This window comes from Rhinopithecus roxellana, chromosome 6, assembly GCF_007565055.1.
Source record: "Rhinopithecus roxellana isolate Shanxi Qingling chromosome 6, ASM756505v1, whole genome shotgun sequence".
Lineage (NCBI taxonomy): Eukaryota > Metazoa > Chordata > Mammalia > Primates > Cercopithecidae > Rhinopithecus > Rhinopithecus roxellana.
In genome coordinates, this window is record NC_044554.1 from 10,772,338 (window position 1) to 10,792,895 (window position 20,558).

General features: G+C 38.8%; 1 protein-coding gene across 6 annotated transcripts in view; it reads left to right on the forward strand.

Moving 5' to 3' along the window:
- NRCAM (neuronal cell adhesion molecule) overlaps window positions 1–20,558 on the forward strand; it is a 323,278-nt gene that overhangs the window by 267,798 nt on the left and 34,922 nt on the right. For 5 of the 6 annotated variants that reach the window (XM_030932833.1, XM_030932835.1, XM_030932832.1 and 2 more), the window contains 10 exons: window positions 4,018–4,161; window positions 6,250–6,361; window positions 7,687–7,853; window positions 7,948–8,095; window positions 10,270–10,394; window positions 12,381–12,482; window positions 17,631–17,828; window positions 17,934–18,004; window positions 19,313–19,538; window positions 20,318–20,433. In XM_030932833.1, coding sequence (XP_030788693.1) covers window positions 4,018–4,161; window positions 6,250–6,361; window positions 7,687–7,853; window positions 7,948–8,095; window positions 10,270–10,394; window positions 12,381–12,482; window positions 17,631–17,828; window positions 17,934–18,004; window positions 19,313–19,538; window positions 20,318–20,433 — 1,409 coding nt within the window. Of the gene's footprint in view, window positions 1–4,017; window positions 4,162–6,249; window positions 6,362–7,686; window positions 7,854–7,947; window positions 8,096–10,269; window positions 10,395–10,838; window positions 10,869–12,380; window positions 12,483–17,630; window positions 17,829–17,933; window positions 18,005–19,312; window positions 19,539–20,317; window positions 20,434–20,558 lie in introns of all 6 variants that reach the window. The other variant, XM_030932837.1, reaches the window with a different exon arrangement.

The following is a 20,558-nucleotide window of genomic DNA, read 5'->3' on the forward strand; positions in this document are numbered from 1 at the left end:
TTATATAAATGTTGAAAGTGTTTATAGTTTCACCCACCAATGTCAGGAGAGTTGGGTTATAAGTATTTTCTGAAGCCCATTGACCCAGTTCTGGAACTTACCTTTGGGGCTTTAAGTTATTTGTAGTGATTCTGTGCTTTTAAATTTCTTTCTCCAGTGTTCATTGACAGCAAATGAGGTTGGTTATTCCCAGAATTAATGATTATTCCTCTGGATAATTTGGATTTGCATGCTAGAGAGTTACTCAACCTACTAGCCAGCCCATCCAAAGTCTCCAAATGTCTCTACATCAGTGATTTTACTCTGTGTCCAGCTACCAACCGAGCCTCCATATGTCACTGTGACAGTTCCTGGGTTTGTTTGCATTTTTTAAACAAGTACTTAAGGAAAACGTAGCCCAAACTCCCATGGAGAGAGGTCTGCTTACTCATTATTCTTCCCTAAAGGGTTTATTTTCTTCCTAAATACCTTGCCAAAAATAAATATTAGAAGACTGCTCTATTTAGCATATATAAGGCAGATATAGTCAGATGCCTTTCAGGTAAAAAATATCTTCCCAAAGAGTTGATGGCAAACAGAAGTGCAACTGAGCTATACAAAAGCTTTCTGACATGGTTTGTTTGTGACTGATGAGTCTTCACTTGGGGAAAATTGTCCTACTGACATTGTTGAGCTTTGCCCTCCAAGTTCATAGTCGTGTAACATTACTATTATTATTGCGGTAAAAACACATAACAAACTTTACCGTCTTAACCATTTTAAGTGTACAGTTCGGTAGTATTAAATGTATTCACATTATTGTGCAACAGATCTTCAGAACTAGAGCCCTTTATCCATTAAATATTATGTGGTGGTGTAACTTTTAAAAACTCAATATATTTAAGGAATTTGAGGAACTCTTATATAGTCTGCCACCCATCCAGAGAAATTCGGTCCAGCGCTCTGCCTGGGACTCATCACAGTTTAAAATACACAGCCACTCCACTCCACTGCCTGGAGCATCCACAGAGATGCGGTCAGGGTGGGCACATGGTGGGTACTGAGAGTGCCCTCAAAGAGTCCCACCATAGAGAGCCCAAGTGCTGGGTCCAGAAGTGCTAATAATCTTTTTTCTCTTTTTTTTTTTTTTTAGCGACTTTAAAAATTTAGTTTGTTTCTCTACTTTATTCTTGTATTATTTTTTATTTCCATAGATTTTTTGGGGAACAGGTGGCATTTGGTTACATGAATAAGTTCTGAGATTTTGGTGCACCCATCGCCCGAGCAGTGTACACACTGTACCCAATTTATAGTCTTTTATCCATCACTGCCCCCACACTTTCCTTTGAATCTCCAAAGTTCAATGTATCATTCTTATGCCTTTGTGTCCTCATAGCTTAGCTCCCACTTATGAGTGAGAACATATAATGTTTGGTTTTCCATTCCTGAGTTACTTCACTTACAATAATGATCTCCAATTCCATCTAGGCTGCTGTGAATGCCATTATTTCATTTCTTTGTATGGCAGAGTAGTATTTCATGGCATATATATAACACAGTTTCTTTATTCACTCATTGATTGATGGACATTTGGGCTGGTTACACATTTTTGCAATTGCGAATTGTGCTGCTATCAACGTGTGTGTGCAAGTATCTTTTTGTATAATGACCGGAAGTGCTAAGAATTGCTGACAGAGAACAAGTCTCCAGAAATGCTGCTTTGTGTTCCAGCACCCCTTGTTGAGGCAGTAGGTGAGCATCACTGAGACTGTGTGAGTCAGAAAGGCCCCAGTCATACAAGACTTGGGATCTGGGACACATGGGCCGCCCTAAGGTATGCTGCATTTTCAGGGTCCATGGCTGCCCTAAGGTATACTGCGTTTTCAGGGTCCATGGCCGCCCTAAGGTACACTGTGTTTTCAGGGTCCATGGCTGCCTGCCACAGCTACAGTTCACTTTCTAGGCCAGGGTGACATATCCATCCTCTGCTGTCTTTTATCAACGAATCTATATGCCCTGTTGAAGGAATTATGACTTGCATTTGTTTTCGGTTTGGAAGAACATGTTCCTTAAGGCAATTTTGAAATTATTAGAGTCATAAACAGGAGGTGTAAGCTAAGGAGTCAATTCAAAGTATCTCAACACCCCCACATCACTAATTGAACAACCCGGAGTATCTAAGATGATTTCATAAATGAGTTACTGATGGTGATCAGTGTTGAACAACTGCTTTTTTTTACATTTTTCCTTGGGAATGAAGACATTAATCAGTCCATGAGGAGTAACTTGTAAGTCAGAGTTTTAATAACCCTTGGATGCTAAAAACTTGTTCCAAACTTAAATGTATGGTGAAATTTTAAAATATTCTAGTCTAAAACATCTGAAAGACCTTTAGGCTATAAATGTGATACAGTTACAGTATGTGATAGACAGAATAATCCCTCCCCCAACCCCACCCTTCCATGATGTCTACATCCCAATCCATTGAATCTGTGAATATGTCACCTTACATGGCAAAAGGGAGTTTGCACATGTGATTAAGGTTAAGGGCCTTGAGATGGGGAGGTTATCCTGGACTATCTAATGTGGGCCCAATTTAATTACATGAACCCCCAAAAGCAGAGTGCCTTTTCCGGCTTTGGTGGGAAAGAAAGATGACTATGGAAGAATGATCAGAGAGATGCAACATTGACAGCTTTGAAAATGGAGGAAGAGGACGAATGTGGGTAGCCTCCAAAGGCTGGAAAAGGCAAGGACATGGATTCTCCCCTAGAACCTTCAGAAAGCAATGCAGCCCTGCTTTTGCATTGGTTTTAGCGCAGTGCGATCCATGTCAGACTTCTAACCTACAGAACTGTATGATAGTAAGTTTGTGTTGTTTTAAGCTACTATATTTGTGGTAAGTTGTTACAGCAACTGTGGAAAATTATTACAGAATGAGGGAGCAAAATACTTCGAGTTTGGGTCATAAAACAAGGATGTTCTATGGTTTGGTTGATTTTTATTAGAGTGGGTTAATAAACCACAGATGAAACAATTTTTTTTATTTTAAAAGTGATAAAAGAGTCTAAATACAGTGATGAGTGTGTCTTAGATGCACAGCCTTTTCCTGTCACCAAGGAAAAAGAAGTGGTGCTTAGAAAGAATATAAAGTCTTCTTAATTGGTTCAAGTTGCAGGAGCAGTTTAAGAGAAAAGGTGCTGTTATTTAGTTTTGATTTTGATCATCGTGCGGAGACAGAGACCTAAATCCCTCATAGTGCACTTCTAAAGTGATATAATCTCAAAGCCTAAAGTGTATCATTCACAGAAAGGAATTCATCTCCAGTCTCACGGAAGTTCCAAATTGCTGGGCATGCCTGGGACTAAACCCTCACATATTATGTTACCCAGCCAATTCTATTCCACTTCAGTAAGGATCAAGCCTGGTCCTAACATTTAAGCACTTGAGAGATTTAGCTGAAAACATTGTCTTCAAGAAGAATTTACACAATTTATTTCTACTTCAGCTTCAAGAATATCCACAGCAGAAAAATAAATATTTTCACGTTTGGTTATTAGCCCCACACTGTTTATGTATTTGTTGATTTATTTGTATCAAGAAGAGGCTCCTAAAAGGAACAGGTTTGAACAAGCTGGAGTGTTTCTGTATTTTTTACTAGCTTTCGCCATTTCCTCTTGATCATTAACTTTCTTTCTCATAAATAACTACAATCTCTTGAACACGGCAATGTTTTCCTGAGTTTGTAATGCAATTTTCACCTAAACTTGTAAGAGTTTTTTTCTGCATCTCTCAAAATAATACTTGGTGTTACAGAGCCAATCGACTTAAGACTAAATGAACATTGAGCACATACTCTTGCTAATACATAACTCAATTCTGAGAAGGAAAATTTTCTGGTTTCTGCCTAAATTCTAGTCTTATTCTTACTGCATATACTTAGATCAGTCTTTATTTATGTCCTACTGATTTTACAAGCTTAATATACATCTGTTAAGCAAATAGGAATAAATGCTTTCTATTTTTACATCCAAACAGTTGCCCCTGATGACCCCAGCAGAAAAATAGATGGCGATACCATTATTTTTTCAAATGTTCAAGAAAGATCAAGTGCAGTATATCAGTGCAATGCCTCTAATGAATATGGATATTTACTGGCAAATGCATTTGTAAATGTGCTGGGTAAGCTCTCCTTTTATTAAAGACATGGCAAATTAAATTAATGACTGCTGTTATTTTCTGTTCAATCAGCAAAAATATATTGAGCATCTACTATGTGCAATGCACAGAACTCGGAGCTCTGAAGGATGAAAAGATATAAACCTTGCCCTAAAGAATATTGCAGTCTTAATGTTCTTCCATAACACAGTTTTTATAATGGCAAATTCTTCATTGTAGAACTAGTCAAATAGGCTGTTCCACTTACAGATGGTTAGACTAAGTGTCAAACCCTCAAAAGGAAAATAGTATTTGTCTGCTATTAGTAACTGAATATTACTGCTCTTCCATTGTAAGAAATTGACAAGTTGAATGGCAATTTAATGATTCTGATTTTTAAAAACTAAACCATTAATCGTAATGCTTGGCCTTTATCCAAATCATGGATGTACATTTCTTTATTTATAAAAATATATTCTACAAAGTATGATATACTGAAATATATTCTCAAATAATTGGTTTATGTGAACACTGTATTTCTTATATTGAACAAAACTACCAAAATACCACATTTGTTAAAAATTTTTGTGAGAATTGTTTTCATGGTGCCAGGGAATTATACTTCAACCCTTTAAAATTAATATGCTTCCTTTTCAAACAAAATTATCATCAGAAAGCCAACCAATACTTGGTATTTTTCTTTAATGCTTGAAATGAAGGTCACTAATCCCATGAAGAGCTAAGCAGTTAAGATATTGGGGGATGTTGAGAAAGCACTTCTGGCTGCTGGTTCCTTTTTCATCTCTACTTTTATGAGTTCAGCATTTTTAGATTTTACATATAAGGGAGAGCATGCCACATTTGTCTTTCTGTATCTGGCCTGTTTCACTTAACAGAATGTCCTCCAGGTTCATCCATATGATCATGACATGAATGACATGAAGGAAATGACAAGAATTTCCTTCTTTTTTAAGGCCAGATGTTATTCCATTGTGTGTATATGCCACCGTTTCTTTATTCCATTCATTCATTGATGGGCATTTAGGTTGATTCCATATCTTGGCTATTGTGAATAAATACTGCAATGAACAAGGGAGTTCAAATATCTCGACATACTGATTTCATTTCCTTTGGATATATACCCAGTAATGGGATTGTTGGCTCATATGGTAGTTTTATTTTTAGTATTTTGAGTATAAACAGTATAAACAATCGTTATAATATTTTCCATAATGGCTATACTAACTTATATTCCCTCCCACAGTGTTTAAGTGTCCCCTTTTCTCTACATCCTTGCCAAAACTTAGATCTCCTCTTTTTGATAATAGTCATTCTAATAGGTGTGACATAATATCTCATTGTGGTTTTAATTAACATTTATCTGATGATTGGTGATGTTGGGCATTTTCCCATATACCTGTTGGCCATTTGTGTATCTTCTTTTGAGAACTGTCTAGTCCAATGCCTTGCCCATTTTTAACCAGGTTATTCATTTTCTTACTATTGAATTATTTCAGTTCTTTATTTATTTTGGTATTAACCCCTTACCAGATATATGGTTTGCAAATGTTTTCTCCCCTTCCATAGATTGTCTCTTCTCTCTGTTAACTATCTCCTTGGCTATGCAAGCTTTTTAGTTTGGTGGAATCCCATTTGTCTATTTTTGTTTTTGTTGCTGTGGTTCTATTTTTTTAGTCATCACACTCATCACTCTGCTTCTTTCTGCCAGCTTATTTGTTCTCCACCATTCCCACCCACTAGGGTTATGATGAGTCAGTCATTCAACAAAAATATACTTGGCTGTTATTTTTGTGCCAGACACTGTGCTGGGGATAAAACAATAAAAAGTCTCATTCCCTGACTGCAGTGGACTCACAGTAAATCAACAACTAAAATGATGCCTGAGCAAGAAGTGGAGCAGGAGGTAGAGGGAGGAAAAATGTATTTTTCTGCCTTGAGTGACTGGCAGCATTATGCCTGATAGAGAACATAAGGAGAGAGATAGGTTGCTTGTGCTTTACCATAAACTTTAATGACCTTAAAACAAAATACAATAAAATGTAGTCCTAAAATGTATTCTAATATTACTTTACCTTTTAAAAATATTTATAGCTGAGCCACCACGAATCCTCACACCTGCAAACACACTCTACCAGGTCATTGCAAACAGGCCTGCTTTACTAGACTGTGCCTTCTTTGGGTCTCCTCTCCCAACCATAGAGTGGTAAGTAGCAGCTCTGTGTGTTTTTCAATACTTCAGATGTTCGCTAAAGCCTTCATATTCTAAATATGTTGGGTTTTATTCAAAAAACAAACAGGGAAAGGTGGTGCACAATCCATTACACTGTTAATTTTTTTTTCTTTTGAGACAGAGTCTCACTTCATTACCCAAGCTGGAGTGCAGTGGCACAATCACAGCTCACTGCAACCTCCACCTCCTGGGTTCAAGCATATCTCCTGCCTCAGCCTCTAGAGTAGCTGGGCCTACAGGTGCCTGCCACTACATCTGGCTAATTTTTTGTACTTTTAGTAGAGAGGGGATTTCACCATGTTGGCCAGGCTGATCTCAAACTCGTAACCTCAGGTAATCCACCCACCTCAGCCTCCCAAAGTGCTGGGAGTGTATGTGTGAGCCACTGTGCTTGGCCTACACTGTTAATTATTAAATTCATTCATTATTTCATAAATATTTATTGACTACTGGCTCTATGTTAAATATTTTCATGTGTATAATCTGTTTAGCAGCACACTCTACCAACACAGATCTACATGTGAATGATTTTTTTTTTATTTAAGGCTGCTATATTTCACAATGCAATGGACATCCCCTGGGATTTTGTGAGTAGTGGCTGGAGGGACTAGTTAGGGGATATTCCTTGATAATAAAATATCCTGTGGGATAGTGGAGGGTTCTATAAGCTTTCCAAAGCAGAATTTGTTATTACCATTGTTTCTCCTGAGTACTTCTTGCACCAGATCTTCCTGACTTGGATCCAGCCAGGCTCTCCCATGTTCTTTCACTCCCTGCTTCAAAGCATCCCCTTTCATATGCCACCCAAGGTTTAAGTCCTCACCTAGCTTGTTTACTTTAGCTGAAAGAGACAAGGCTAGGATGGATAAGCAATGGCTCAGAAAGAATGACTAGAAGAAAACTGGAACATTCTTTACTGATCAACTGTCAGGTCCCAGATGCTATACTAAGTTCCAGCTACTGAGGTCAGAATAAATGCAGGGTTAAGATTAAAGGAAAATTTCCCCAGGCCTCTACCTCAACCCCAGAGAAGAAAAATGGATGCTTATGCAGATGCTTTTCCTAGTGAAGGTAACAGATTCACACATAGTTTTCTTCATCCATTTCTCCTCTCTGACATACATGCCCTTTTTTTCTCCCCTGAATATTTTCCTATTTATACTTTAAAAAGTACAATCCTTCTAGCCTTGTAACTTTCACATTCATCATGGTCATGTTGACCTTGAATATGGCATTTTATGTCTGACTTCAAAATATGATGTGTTTTTATTCTCATTGTGATAATTTCTGTAATAAAGGTTTAAAGGAGCTAAAGGAAGTGCTCTTCATGAAGATATTTATGTTTTACATGAAAATGGAACTTTGGAAATTCCTGTGGCCCAAAAGGACAGTACAGGAACTTATACGTGTGTTGCAAGGAATAAATTAGGAATGGCAAAGAATGAAGTTCACTTAGAAATCAAAGGTAAGGCAGAGGTAATGTGTTTTTTTAATTTTTAAATGAGTTTGAACAAATTCTCCAGCTTTGCCAAATGGATAATGATAACTTTACATTTCAGATCCTACATGGATCATTAAACAGCCCGAATATGCAGTTGTGCAAAGAGGGAGCATGGTGTCCTTTGAATGCAAAGTGAAACATGATCATACCTTAACCCTCACTGTCCTGTGGCTGAAGGACAATAGGGAACTGCCCAGTGATGAAAGGTATTTGAAGACGATTTCTTTTCTTTCTCCTCATTCTTTCTTTAAGCTATTCTTTAACTAAAGGTCTACTATGTAGTCAATTATGGTGATGTTTTTAGTTTCTGAAGTCTGCTGTCTCCAAAATAGAGAGATATGCTTTTTCTCCCTACTGTAAAATATATCTACCCAAGAATGTATCATGTGATCGAAATAGGACCCTGAGAATGTTGGTGTATCTTTGCGTGCTAGTCTCTTGTGTAATTCAGGATGGGAAAAAACCCTCAGGCCTTGGACAGCATCCATTGTTTCATACCTTGAACAGTGAAGTTTCAACAGATGTTTTCATTACCGTTCTACCAAAAAGCAGAAATATGACCTGTTTAATCACAAAAGACTGCTCAAATCCTTGTCAGGATTTTAAAAGACACTCATTTTTATTTGGATAGGGAATTTTTCTTTTGATTTTACCTAAGGCCAGTGAAAGGGGAAGGAAAAACAAAAACAGATAAAGAATTTAAAAGAACCCAAGCATGCTGCAGATGTAGTTAAGAATGGAAGAAATGTCATGGCATTTTCCAGATGAGACCCTCCATTTGACGTAGTAGTACAGAGTAGAATGTGTGAGTTTTAGCCAAGTGGCTATAGACCTCACTCTCTATTAGAAGGAATGCTGTATTCTGGTTGAAATCGTTTCTACGGTTCACCTGCTGCTGACCTAAAGTTGTGCTGTCTAAATATTGCCCTATTGCTTGTTAATGACCCCAGAAGAACTCTGTGGCCTTCTCTTTTATGTGCCTAGAGTCTCCATCTAATTTTATGTTTGAACTAGTCAGTTTTATTTGTTGAGTTGATAAAGATGAAAAGGATAACCGAGTGTGGTGGTCTCACACCTGTGGTCCCAGTCACCTGGAAGGCTGAGGTGGGAGAATTACCTGAGCCCAGAGATTGAGACTGCAGTAAGCCATGACTGCACCACTGCACTCCAGCCTGGGTGATAGAGTGAGACCCTGAATTAAAAAAAAGATTAAAAGGAAACATAAAGAAAGGGCCATCAGGTTAACTGGCTGAAGCTTTTACTTGGAAATTAACTGAGAAGACAGTTTATGACTTATACAGCTTCATTAAAATAATACATGAATCCTCCATACATTAATTTTTTGATCTACTGAGCAATTTTTCATGCCCACAAGTTCCCTGTAGAAAACTCTTGAGAGATTGTTCATCTAAATCTTCCTGTTTCTAGTGATAAAGCAAATTATTATTATTTGCATTTAATTTCTCTTATGGGAGTTTATACATGTAAGAAAATGACATGATTTTCTGCAGTAAGTAATGAAGTATTTAAAATATATACTTTGATAGAAATTGAACTGAATGAGTGGTTTTCCAATGTTTCTTGGCAGCAAAAGCCTTAGTAAAGCCCTTTAGTAAGGATAATGCTGGAACTATCCTTCACCTCATTCTGCTGGGAACTTAGGGAAGCTCCTTCCTCTCCCTCTAGAGCAGTGGTTCCCAACCTTTTTGGCACCAGGGACTGGTTTCATGGAAGACAATTTTTCCATGGACAGGGTGGGGGCACAGTGGTTTCAGGAAGATTCAAGCGCATTACATTTATTGTGCACTTTATTTCTAATATCATTACGTTGTCATATGTATATACATGTATATATTATTACATGTAATATATACAGTGACAGATCATCAGGCATTAGATTGTCATAAGGAGAGCACAATCTAGATCTCTCACTTGCACAGTTCACAATAGAGTTCACCTTCCTGTGAGAATCTAATGCTGCCACTGATCTGACAGGAGGTGGAGCTCAGCTTCACTCACCCTATTCCCCTGCGGCCTTAAGGAAAGTCCTACCACACCCTGTAGAGCAGTGGTCCCCTCTGCAGCCCAGTTCCTAACAGAACAGTACCCGGTTCTTGGCCCAGGGTTTGCAGACCCGTGCTCTAGAGGCCTGGTTGAAAAACACCGTACCAGAGGACTTATCCCTTCTAACCCAAGACTCTAATTAATTCTCATTGTTTTTCAACTTTAATCATTCTTAACGTGTATTTTGCTCTAACTTTAGAAAATGTTTACCATCTTTCTCCTTTATCAAATTTACAGTTTCTTTCCTGCCAGTGAAGCAATTATAGGATATGGCTGCATGTCCGTTTCAGCTGCTCTGAATGCATTCTATCCACAGGTTCACTGTTGACAAGGATCATCTGGTGATAGCTGATGTCAGTGACAATGACAGCGGGACCTACACGTGTGTGGCCAACACCACTCTGGACAGCGTCTCTGCCAGCGCTGTGCTTAGCGTTGTTGGTAAGAATGGGAACAAAAATAGCACAACTGCCTTCCCTGCATTTGGTTGAAAAGAAAAAATAAGATAAAAATTGTAAATATCAAATGATTGCTTGTTAATATGCATGGGTGAGTTCATACCCATGTTTTTCTTCTTTGAAAGATGTCTTGGAGGCAATAATTTCAGTATAAATATTCTGTGTAGCAGCACTGGGTGAAATGGTGGATATGCACATTAGTAACCTTTTTTGTAATAAAATAAGGAGAAATAATCTACTTGTATCTAAAATTGAAGGTTTTTTTCCTAAATTGTTACTGCATGTTTATCAATGCTGTGTCTCACAGCTAAGCATAGGGCTTAATTTTATAAACTTGAATAATGTACAATCTTTGTCATCTTGTGCTATCTTGTATCTTTCCATTACTAATTTTGATTAAAATCCTTTATATTAATGTCCTTTCTAGCTCCTACTCCAACTCCAGCTCCCGTTTACGGTAAACTAATATGAGTCTTCTTTCTCTGTTTTCTGTCGAACAATTTCACATTTGCAGAAAATATTCTTAACTTTCTTTTCTATGTCACATAATTGTGTTTCTTAAGGAAAAGGGCTCTGTCAGTTGTTATGTTGTGTCATCCATTTACTGACAATGAATCATTTCTTCATCATAACCCTAGATTTTTCACCAAGTTCGTTGCCAGTTGTTTCTAAATAGTTCATGTGCTATTATAAAATCACTTTGTTTGATAAAATCCCTCTTTGATGCGATTTCCTTGTAAAGTAGCATAGTGCTTTTTCAAAAGCCATCATTCACATTTTACAGAATGAAAAAGCTATTTCTAATATCCTTCTACAAATTAGGTTTTCACCTAAATTTATTAAAATTGTTTGGGAAAAATAAATCTTGTTTTGGGATTCCATTTTCAAGAAACGTATATGGGGAAAAATGGATGTTTAGAACATTTAACTTTTATATCAGAGAAAACCGACTCACCATGTGTTGACAAAAGGCAAATCACTCAAGAAAGACCAAAAGGAGGGGTACATTCATGTTGTGTGGCTTTTTAGAATCTGGAAAACAAATCAGAAATCATTTCCAGAAATCTTTTTATTTAGAGAACTTTCATCTTTATTCAGCACATCAATACAAAAATCAATTTTTTGGCATAATCTTAGCTGATTTTGCACAATATTATTAATATTGTATCTAATTATCCAATATAAAACCTGTGCTTTGTAGACATTTACTGCTTTATGACTGATAAGAAAAAAAAAAAGCACATATGTTTATGTGGTCTCTGGTCCCCTAAGAGCCAGAGTTACTCCTAGGAGCAAGGTCAAATAAAGGCCTGGGGGGAACGGTAACTCTCTGGATCTCAGAAGCACCATTAGAAGAGGCAGACATGCCTCTGGGACACCTTCATCCCAACATGTGTCTGTCTATACACTGTTGTCCTCTGGGAGTAAACACACTTATGCATGCTGAGGGCTACCTCCATAGCATCTATTTCAGGATTCTTTTGCAAATATAAACATTCTTTCAGAGCCCCAAAATCTGGTATTCAGCATGTTTCAGAAAGAACATTTGAATTTTCTTTAAACAGCACCTTTTATTTGCCTATATTTCTTTTTTCAGCAGTTGCTATTCTCTATTTCCCATGTATTAGAAATTAAGCTTATTATTTTTCATGTTTGTGCCCATTCATGTTTATGAGAAGAAACGCTGAGAGTGCTGATGAACCACATGTGTTGGCTTCGCTGGGTTTAGTTACAAATGTTTTCATTTCCTTTGAAAAACAAGTGAGCAGAACTCATTGATGGGTTATCTTGGGTGTGCTCCTGTGTTCCCAGCAACCTCAGCTGTGCACATTTCCTTTCAGTTGCATGCCCGTTGACTATCAAGTGTGCTGTGTCTTTGAGATGTCACCTCTGTGAATAGTATCACGAGTAAAGGAGAGCCTCTTAAAGATGGAAGGGTGACCATGATGTGTGTATCTTTGGTCTACAGATGTCCCAAATCCTCCCTTTGACTTAGAATTGACAGATCAACTTGACAAAAGTGTTCAACTGTCATGGACCCCAGGCGATGACAACAATAGCCCCATTACAAGTATGTGGTATTATTTGTTCTATTACTGATCAACTAAATGGCTATGTTTGAAGCACTTTGTAACAGTCAACTAAATTTCCTCACAAAGGTATATACTGGGATTCTCTGCTTCATTACTGATAGAACAAAAATATTTATTTATGTCCTTCCTCTCTTCAGAGCTGAAATTATTCCTGGTTACACCTTATAGAATAGGACACCACTTAATTGCTGAAGATGTTGGTTAATCAAATACACCGTCATTTGTGTTTAAGATACATAAAAATCACTTTAAATATCTACCACATAGGAAGATACACCTTAAGTTAGTTTATTTTGCCCATTTCTTCTGGGAGAAAAGGTTAGGAGGAGCAATTGCTGAAGAGCCCTGTCTTCATATTAGGAAATTGAGACTTGATGAGTAACTTTTCAACCCACTGTTCATAACAGAACTGGGTGTAGATAACAGGTTCTACCTTAACTTCCAACCTAGGTCTCTTTCTTTCCATTAGTTCCTGCTACAAAGTTGCCCATTCAACAATGTGAGCTTCTCACTTTGGTGGCGTAAGCCTAGGCCTAGGAAATAAGATAATGAAGGACAATGTCATAAGGATACTAGAAGAGCATAATAAAATTAGACTATAGGTAAGCTTAGAAGTTTAATTGTAAAACCAAAGAGATACTTAAGAGGCAGACACAATCAGGTCACATGCCTGAAATACATTATTACCTTCAGGCATATACTGCAGGAAGACGAAATTCCTTTCTGATGACTACCTAAGATGATTCTCAAATGGCAGGTGTGTTGATGTATTGCACTTCCTGGTAAAGTAGAATATTTCCACTAAAATTTAACAAAAGCCTCCCCTCTATCTTGTGTTGTTTAATGGTGCTCTTTTCCCTACTTGTGTGTTCATTGTACTTGATCAGAACACACATTCATCCAGGCCCAGTCTTCTAGCTCATTTTGTACATTAGCTGGAGTTAGCTGGTTAGTTGACTTGGAGACTCTTTGTGCCTCTATTAAAATAATACCATTAGATTTCAAGGCATTTCTACTCTTTCATTTGTTACTTTCATTCAACAGATATTTTTGAGTGCCTACAGATATTTTGAGTGCCAGACATTGTTCTAAAACAAAATAGTCAAAAATCTCTGTGGTTATGGAGCTTATATTTTAGATGAGGCCATAAATAAGATAAAATTAATAATATATTATTAAGTATAATGTCATTATATCTGCATGTAAAAATATATATATACATGCACACATGCAGAGACTCAGATCTACCTTCAAGAGCGAACCTGCTGGAAGGAGTGTTAACCGACAGCCTCCATCTACTTCTCCTTCTCTAAGGCTCCACTGCAGGGTTCACATGAGGCCACACTCCTTGGGGTGATCCAGTGACTGGGCACAGCAAAGGTCCCAGAGGTCACACATGCCTAATACAGAACTCTTCTGTGCAGACTGTACTCTGGGCTCCTGGTTGACCTGGCTGAGACTGTCTCAGAGCTACACTATAGTGTAGTCTGAGGCTCCTACTACTCACTCCTCCTTCCCTCCCCCTCTTCCTGTTACAGATGTCAGACCAGCGGTGTGTTCTGAGGGTCTTCCCTCCTTCAGGCTTCCTGCTTCCTCTCCCGTTTTTCTTCCATGGACATTTTCCCAAATAGACCTCTTGCACTTCTTTTTTCCTTTTTTCTTTTCTTTTCTTTTTTTTGAGACGGAGTCTCGCTTTGTTGCCTAGGCTGGAGTGCAGTGGCGCGATCTTGGCTCACTGCAAGTTCCGCCTCCAGAGTTCACGCCATTCTCCTGCCTCAGCCTCCCGAGTAGGTAGGACTACAGGTGCTTGCCACCTTTTTTGTTGTATTTTGCATTTTTAGTAGAGATGGGGTTTCACTGTGTTAGCCAGGATGGTCTCGATCTCCTGACCTCGTGATCCTCCCACCTCGGCCTCCCAAAGTGCTGGGATTACAGGCGTGAGCCACTGCGCCTGGTCACCTCTTGCACTTCTAATTCTGTCTTCACCTTTGCTTCCTAGAGGACTCAAACTCATACATATGATTGTGTTTATATGTGTTTAGGGCATGCAAGAAACAAATCAGTAGAAAGAGATGTGGAGCTAGGGGTATAATTGTGAATAGTGTGAATAGGAAAGGCCACACTAAGAAAAGAACACTTGAATATGTCAATGAAGACAGGCAAGGGAGGTCAGTGAGCACACTGTGCAGTTGTCTAGGGGAAGAACTTTACAGCAAGAGCAAAGGAAAAGAGCAAAGGCCCTAAGACAGGGCGTGCCTGCTAGGATGCCAGTGTGGCTGCAGCGAAATGAACAAGGGAAAGTGAAGGAGGAGAGAAGGTCAAAGAGGCAAAGAGTTAGGTGGTGGGTGTGTGGAGTGGGAATTGTGCAAGGTCCTGTAGGCCACTGTGAGGATGGGGAAGCCTTGGAGGGTTTGAACAGAGGAGTGATGAATGAATAACTCTGGCTTGTCTATTGAAAATAGTGTATAGAAGAACAAGAGGGGAAGCAGAGAGATTGGGTAAGACCGTGGTTCCCAAACTGTGCACTGAAGTGTCCTGTGGTACCTCAGTGAATTCACAGGGGTACCTTCCTTGAAATAATCTTAAAGTTTTAACTTTTGAATTCTGGTATGAAAAAAAAAAAAAAACAAAACAGTGACATCTGTCAAACATCACATAAAATTAGCTTGAGGCAGATTACAGGTTCAACTTTATATCCCATGTCATTTTGTGATAATGTTATATCTCTGCAAAGTGTTTGCTGTGATAAAAAGCAAGTGCCACACGGAAATCAGTGGGGAATAGGAAATGTGGAAGGTGGTGTCCAATCTGTTTACAAGGTTTGAGAACTTATATAAAAGAAGCTTTACATTGTTAAGATATAAATAGATTTAAAATTGTTTAAAATTTAAATTGTTTGCATTTATTTAAGATATAAATACATATCAAGTTGTATGAATCTAGCTACTTAATACATGAAAACATTAAGTAATTCTTTTGGCCTAAGGGAGCCATGAAAAATAAATTACGGAGACACTAAGTATACCATAAACCGAGAAAGTTTGGGAACTAATGAATTAAGAGGTTATGTGATAATTCACACAAGAGATGAGGGTGGCCTGGAATAGACTGAGAAATGGTCAGATTTTGGATATATCTTAATGGTACAGGCCATTGTACTACCGAGAGTGTGGAGGAAGTAGGGAAATAAGAAGGATTCCAGGTTTTGACCTGGGTTGTCACTATCAATTGGAGAGGAAGATTAGAATTAGTTTTGGTACTATCCAGTTTGAGATGCTGTCATGGACAACCAAGTGGAATTGTCGAGCAGACAATTGGACTTTCTGAGTCTGCAGTTCAGGGAAGAGGTCTGGGCTACAGATGTAAACGTGAAAGTCATCCATTTATAGGACTGAAGATCACCCAAAGATGAATGTGGATTGAAAGGAGAACTCCAAGGACTTAGTTTTGAACCACTGCAACACATACAATATTTTTAGTTTATCTTTGTGTTTACCGTGCATATCATGGTACCTGGCCCATAGTAGGCAATCAGTGAATATCCAACTACCTATTATTTTACAAGGGTAAAATGTGTACATACCACAGAATTTTAGTAGATGCAGAGGGTATGCACTGAAAAGTATGTCTTCTCCCGCCCCTGTCTCCCGGCTCCTCTGGCCACACCAGTATTATTGGTTTATATTCTCCGAGAGATAGTATGCATTTATATGCAAGTGAATATGTCTGTTTATTTGTTATAGTAATTTTGTTTTACATTTACACAAGCATAGTATCCAGCACACATGATTCCATATCCTACTTGGTTTCACTTGACAATACACTTTAGAAATCATTCCATTTCAGTACGTATGGAACAGCCCTATTCCCTCTCCTCTCCCCTCCCCTCCCCTCGCCTCCCCTCCGCTCCCCTCCCTTCTCCTCTCCTCTCCTCTCTCTCTGTCATTGATTCTCATTGGTGAAACTCAGCCAGAGCCAGTTGGTGAGGGAGTCTGAAATGTAATTTTTACAATTCAGAGGGAAGTATGGAAAGGAGTGTGGGTGTCACTGCACCCTTGACTTCCTGGGCTCAGGTGATCCTCCCACCTCAGCCTCCCCAATAGCTGGAACTATAGTTGCACGCCACTACACCCACCTAATTTTTTGTAGAGATGGGGTTTTGCTAGGTTGCCCAGGCTGGTCTCAGACTCCTGGACTCCACCCACCTGGGTCCCCCAAAGTGCTGAGTTTACAGGTGTGAGCTACTGCACCTGGCTGACAGTCACTTTTAACAGCTGCAGAGTATTCCATTGTGTGGATATAGTGTAATTTGTTTAGTCAGTGTCCTGTTGATGGATGTTTAGGTTGTTTGCAATTAGGTTGTTTCAATTGCAAATAACACTGCAATGTAAATTCTTTCTCATGTGTGTTTGAGCCATTTGTGTGAGCCCATTTATTCAAAATAAATTGCTAGAAGTAAAATTTAGTATGTGCCTTAAATATTGACAGATTTTCTAAATTGTCTTATATAGAAGTTGTCCCAACTTACACTTCCTACAAAGTCAGAGAATGCTTGATTCCTTGTGTCATATCAACAAAGCATGTTAAACCTTTGATTATTGCCAATGTGTTTAGTGGATTTGATTATTGCCAATATGTTTAGTGGAAAATGGCATTGACTATATTTAATTTAATTTATACTATTATGAAAACAAATTTGATCATCTTTTCATATATTTAAACTTTTTAGGGATATATGGATTAATTCTAAACAGTTTTAAGTAACTAAACTCAGCATGCTAGGGAAAGAATACCAGGTCTGGTAAAATCTAAAACTGTTAAGAATTAATCCATACATCCCTAAAAAGTTTAAATATATGAAAAGGTGGTCAAATTTTTTTTTTGTAAAAGGAGAAATTAAGTTAAATACAGTGAGATGCCATTTTCCACTAAAATGTTATGTGTGCTTAAGTATTGAGGATAATGATAACTCTGAAATCAAAATATTTTAATGGCGTTTTTCTTGAAAGTAAAATAATTCATGTTGGGTTGCTTGTGTTGGGTTGCCCTGTTAGTTATAGCTAGCAGCTACCCCTGGGTTGACTGAATTCACGGTCTTGGGTTGGGTGTGTGTGTGTCGTGACCAGAATTCATCATCGAATATGAAGATACAATGCACGAGCCAGGACTGTGGCACCACCAAACTGAAGTTTCTGGAACACAGACCACAGCCCAGCTGAAGCTGTCTCCTTACGTGAACTACTCCTTCCGCGTCATGGCAGTGAACAGCATCGGGAAGAGCTTGCCCAGCGAGGCCTCTGAGCAATATTTGACGAAAGCCTCAGGTAAAGCGGGAAAGCAGGACTTCTAGGGTACGAAATGAAATAAAAAAGTTTTCCACTTTTCGCAAAAGACCAAAACTTAGGCATGTGTGGCTGCTTAACTTCCAGAACCTGATAAAAATCCCGCAGATGTGGAAGGACTGGGAACAGAGCCTGATAATTTGGTGATTACATGGAAGGTGAGCTATGATGCCTTCAAATTTATTCGCTATTTTTTAGAGTGAAAAAAAAAGTTGTTTGAAAATAATATCTACATTAAAATCTCATTTCACCTATTTCTGGGGAAAAAAAATATATAAAGATACATATATATCTTTACTTAAGAGGCAGTATTATGTAGTTGTTAAAAGCTTGAGCTCTGGAGTCAAAATGATTTGGTACAAATCCCAGCTCTGCCACTAACTCTGTGACCTTAGGCCAGTTGTTTAACATCTCTGTTAGGCACATGTGTGATGAGAATAATAATAGAACCAGTTTCACAGTATTAAAGGAGCTAATACATATAAAGCACCTAGAACAGTACCTAGCGGATACACGTGCTCAAAAAAATGCTAACTATCATAAAGAACCACCTGGGGCTGGGGCCGGGGCCAGTGGCTCACGCCTGTAATCCCAGCACTTTGGGAGGCCGAGGTGGGCAGATCATGAGGTCAGGAGTTTGAGACCAGCCTGACCAACATGGTGAAACCCCGTCTCTACTAAAAATACAAAAATTACTGGAGTGTAGTGGTGCATCTGATCCCAGCTACTCAGGAGGCTGAGACAGGAGAATCGCTTGAACCCAGGAGAAGGAGGTTGCAGTGAGCTGAGATTACGCCACTGCACTCCAGCCTGGGTGACAGAGCAAGACTCCATCTCAAAAGAAAAGAACCACCTGGAAGACATGCACCAAGCCATTCCCAGCAGTCAACTTCTTTAGTGGGGAAACCTTGTCTGTGTTTTCTGGATTTGGAAAATTAACATATATTTACTCATAATTCAAAACCTATTTTAGATAGATCCATACAGGCATACTTAGACATGTATGCATATATATACATATATTTATACAAACATGTAGAAACAACAGAATGACAGGCTAGCCTTTTTTTAATAAAGAGGAAAACAGTACGTAAGTTTCCATCTGCAAGTAAAATGGACAATGATGTACTATTGCACAAACAGGAATATATAAAGGATTCTTTGTGACCAAAATGTCTGAAGAATCACCATCCTTGACTGTAGAGCCAGAGTTTGAAAGGTTTATATGGTATTTATTGCATCAAGATAGTAATTTACAAACTTTGAAATGTTGATCCCAAACAAGCTTTGAATCTCATTGCAAATGCACAATTGATAGAAGATCCCTGGAGAAAATGGTTAATAGCTTGTGTTTTAGTATTTCAATGATCACTCTCTGTAGGTCTGGGAATTGAATTTGCTGTTCCTGTAAAAGATTGTGCAGTTGATCTGTGTTATAAGCTCTGGTTATTTGGCTTTTCTTGTAGCCCTTGAATGGTTTCGAATCTAATGGGCCAGGCCTTCAGTACAAAGTTAGCTGGCGCCAGAAAGACGGTGATGATGAATGGACATCTGTGGTTGTGGCAAATGTATCCAAATATATTGTCTCAGGCACGCCAACCTTTGTTCCATATCTGATCAAAGTTCAGGCCCTGAATGACGTGGGGTTTGCCCCCGAGCCAGCTGTAGTCATGGGACATTCTGGAGAAGACCGTAAGTGATGCCGTTTCCTTTCTACTTTTCCCCAGCAAAACAGACTTGCCAAGGTGCAAGCCAAGGCCATTTCCAGAGCTGTTCAGGTTCCAAGGGAGGGAGGTGGCAATTATTTTGCATGACTTCTCTGAATTTAAACAGCCTGCTGTATAAGAAAGAGAAGTTCAGAACTTTCAAGGTGATTGCAGTTTAGTTGTCCCTTGGTATCCACAGGGGATTGGTTCCAGGACACCCTGCCTTGGACACCCAAATCTGCAAATACTCAAGTCCCACAGATGGCCCTATGGAACCTGTCTATGTAAAAAGTCAGCCCTCCCTGTCCGTGGGTTTTGCACCTGAGAATACTGTGTTTTCCATCTTCTTTGGCTATAGATGCAGAACCTGCAGATGTAGAGGGCTGACTGTATTTGTGTGGAAAAAAAAAAAATCCACGTGTAAGTGGATCCATGCAGTTCAAACCTGTGTTGTTCAAGGGTCAATTGTACTTTTAAAAAAATCTCGTTTTCCTACTCAGGACGCTGAGGTGAGAGGATCCCTTGAGCCAAGGAATTTGAGTCTAGCCTGGGCAACATAGCAAGATGCCATCTCTTAAAAAAAAAAAAAAAAAAAAAACTCTCACAAAGTCAAACAGATACCCCAAAATCTGTGTTCAAGCCTTAATAATCCATAGAACAGGACTGGAGTATGCTTCAGGCCAAAAATTATTAGAGATAGTGATATTTATGGATGAAATTAAAAATAACATTGATACTTATACCGCTTCCCTGTCCTTTTCCTAGTCCCAATGGTGGCTCCCGGGAACGTGCATGTGAATGTGGTGAACAGTACCTTAGCGGAGGTGCACTGGGACCCAGTACCTCTGAAAAGTATCCGAGGACACCTACAAGGCTATCGGGCAAGTGAAGGGGGACCTTTTGTGGCTTTCTTTAGTAAGGGCAGAAGCGAATGCCACTTGTCATGCACACTACAGGAGGTGGGGCTTATTTGGTTCATTGCTTTGTGAACTTGTGGACTGAAGAG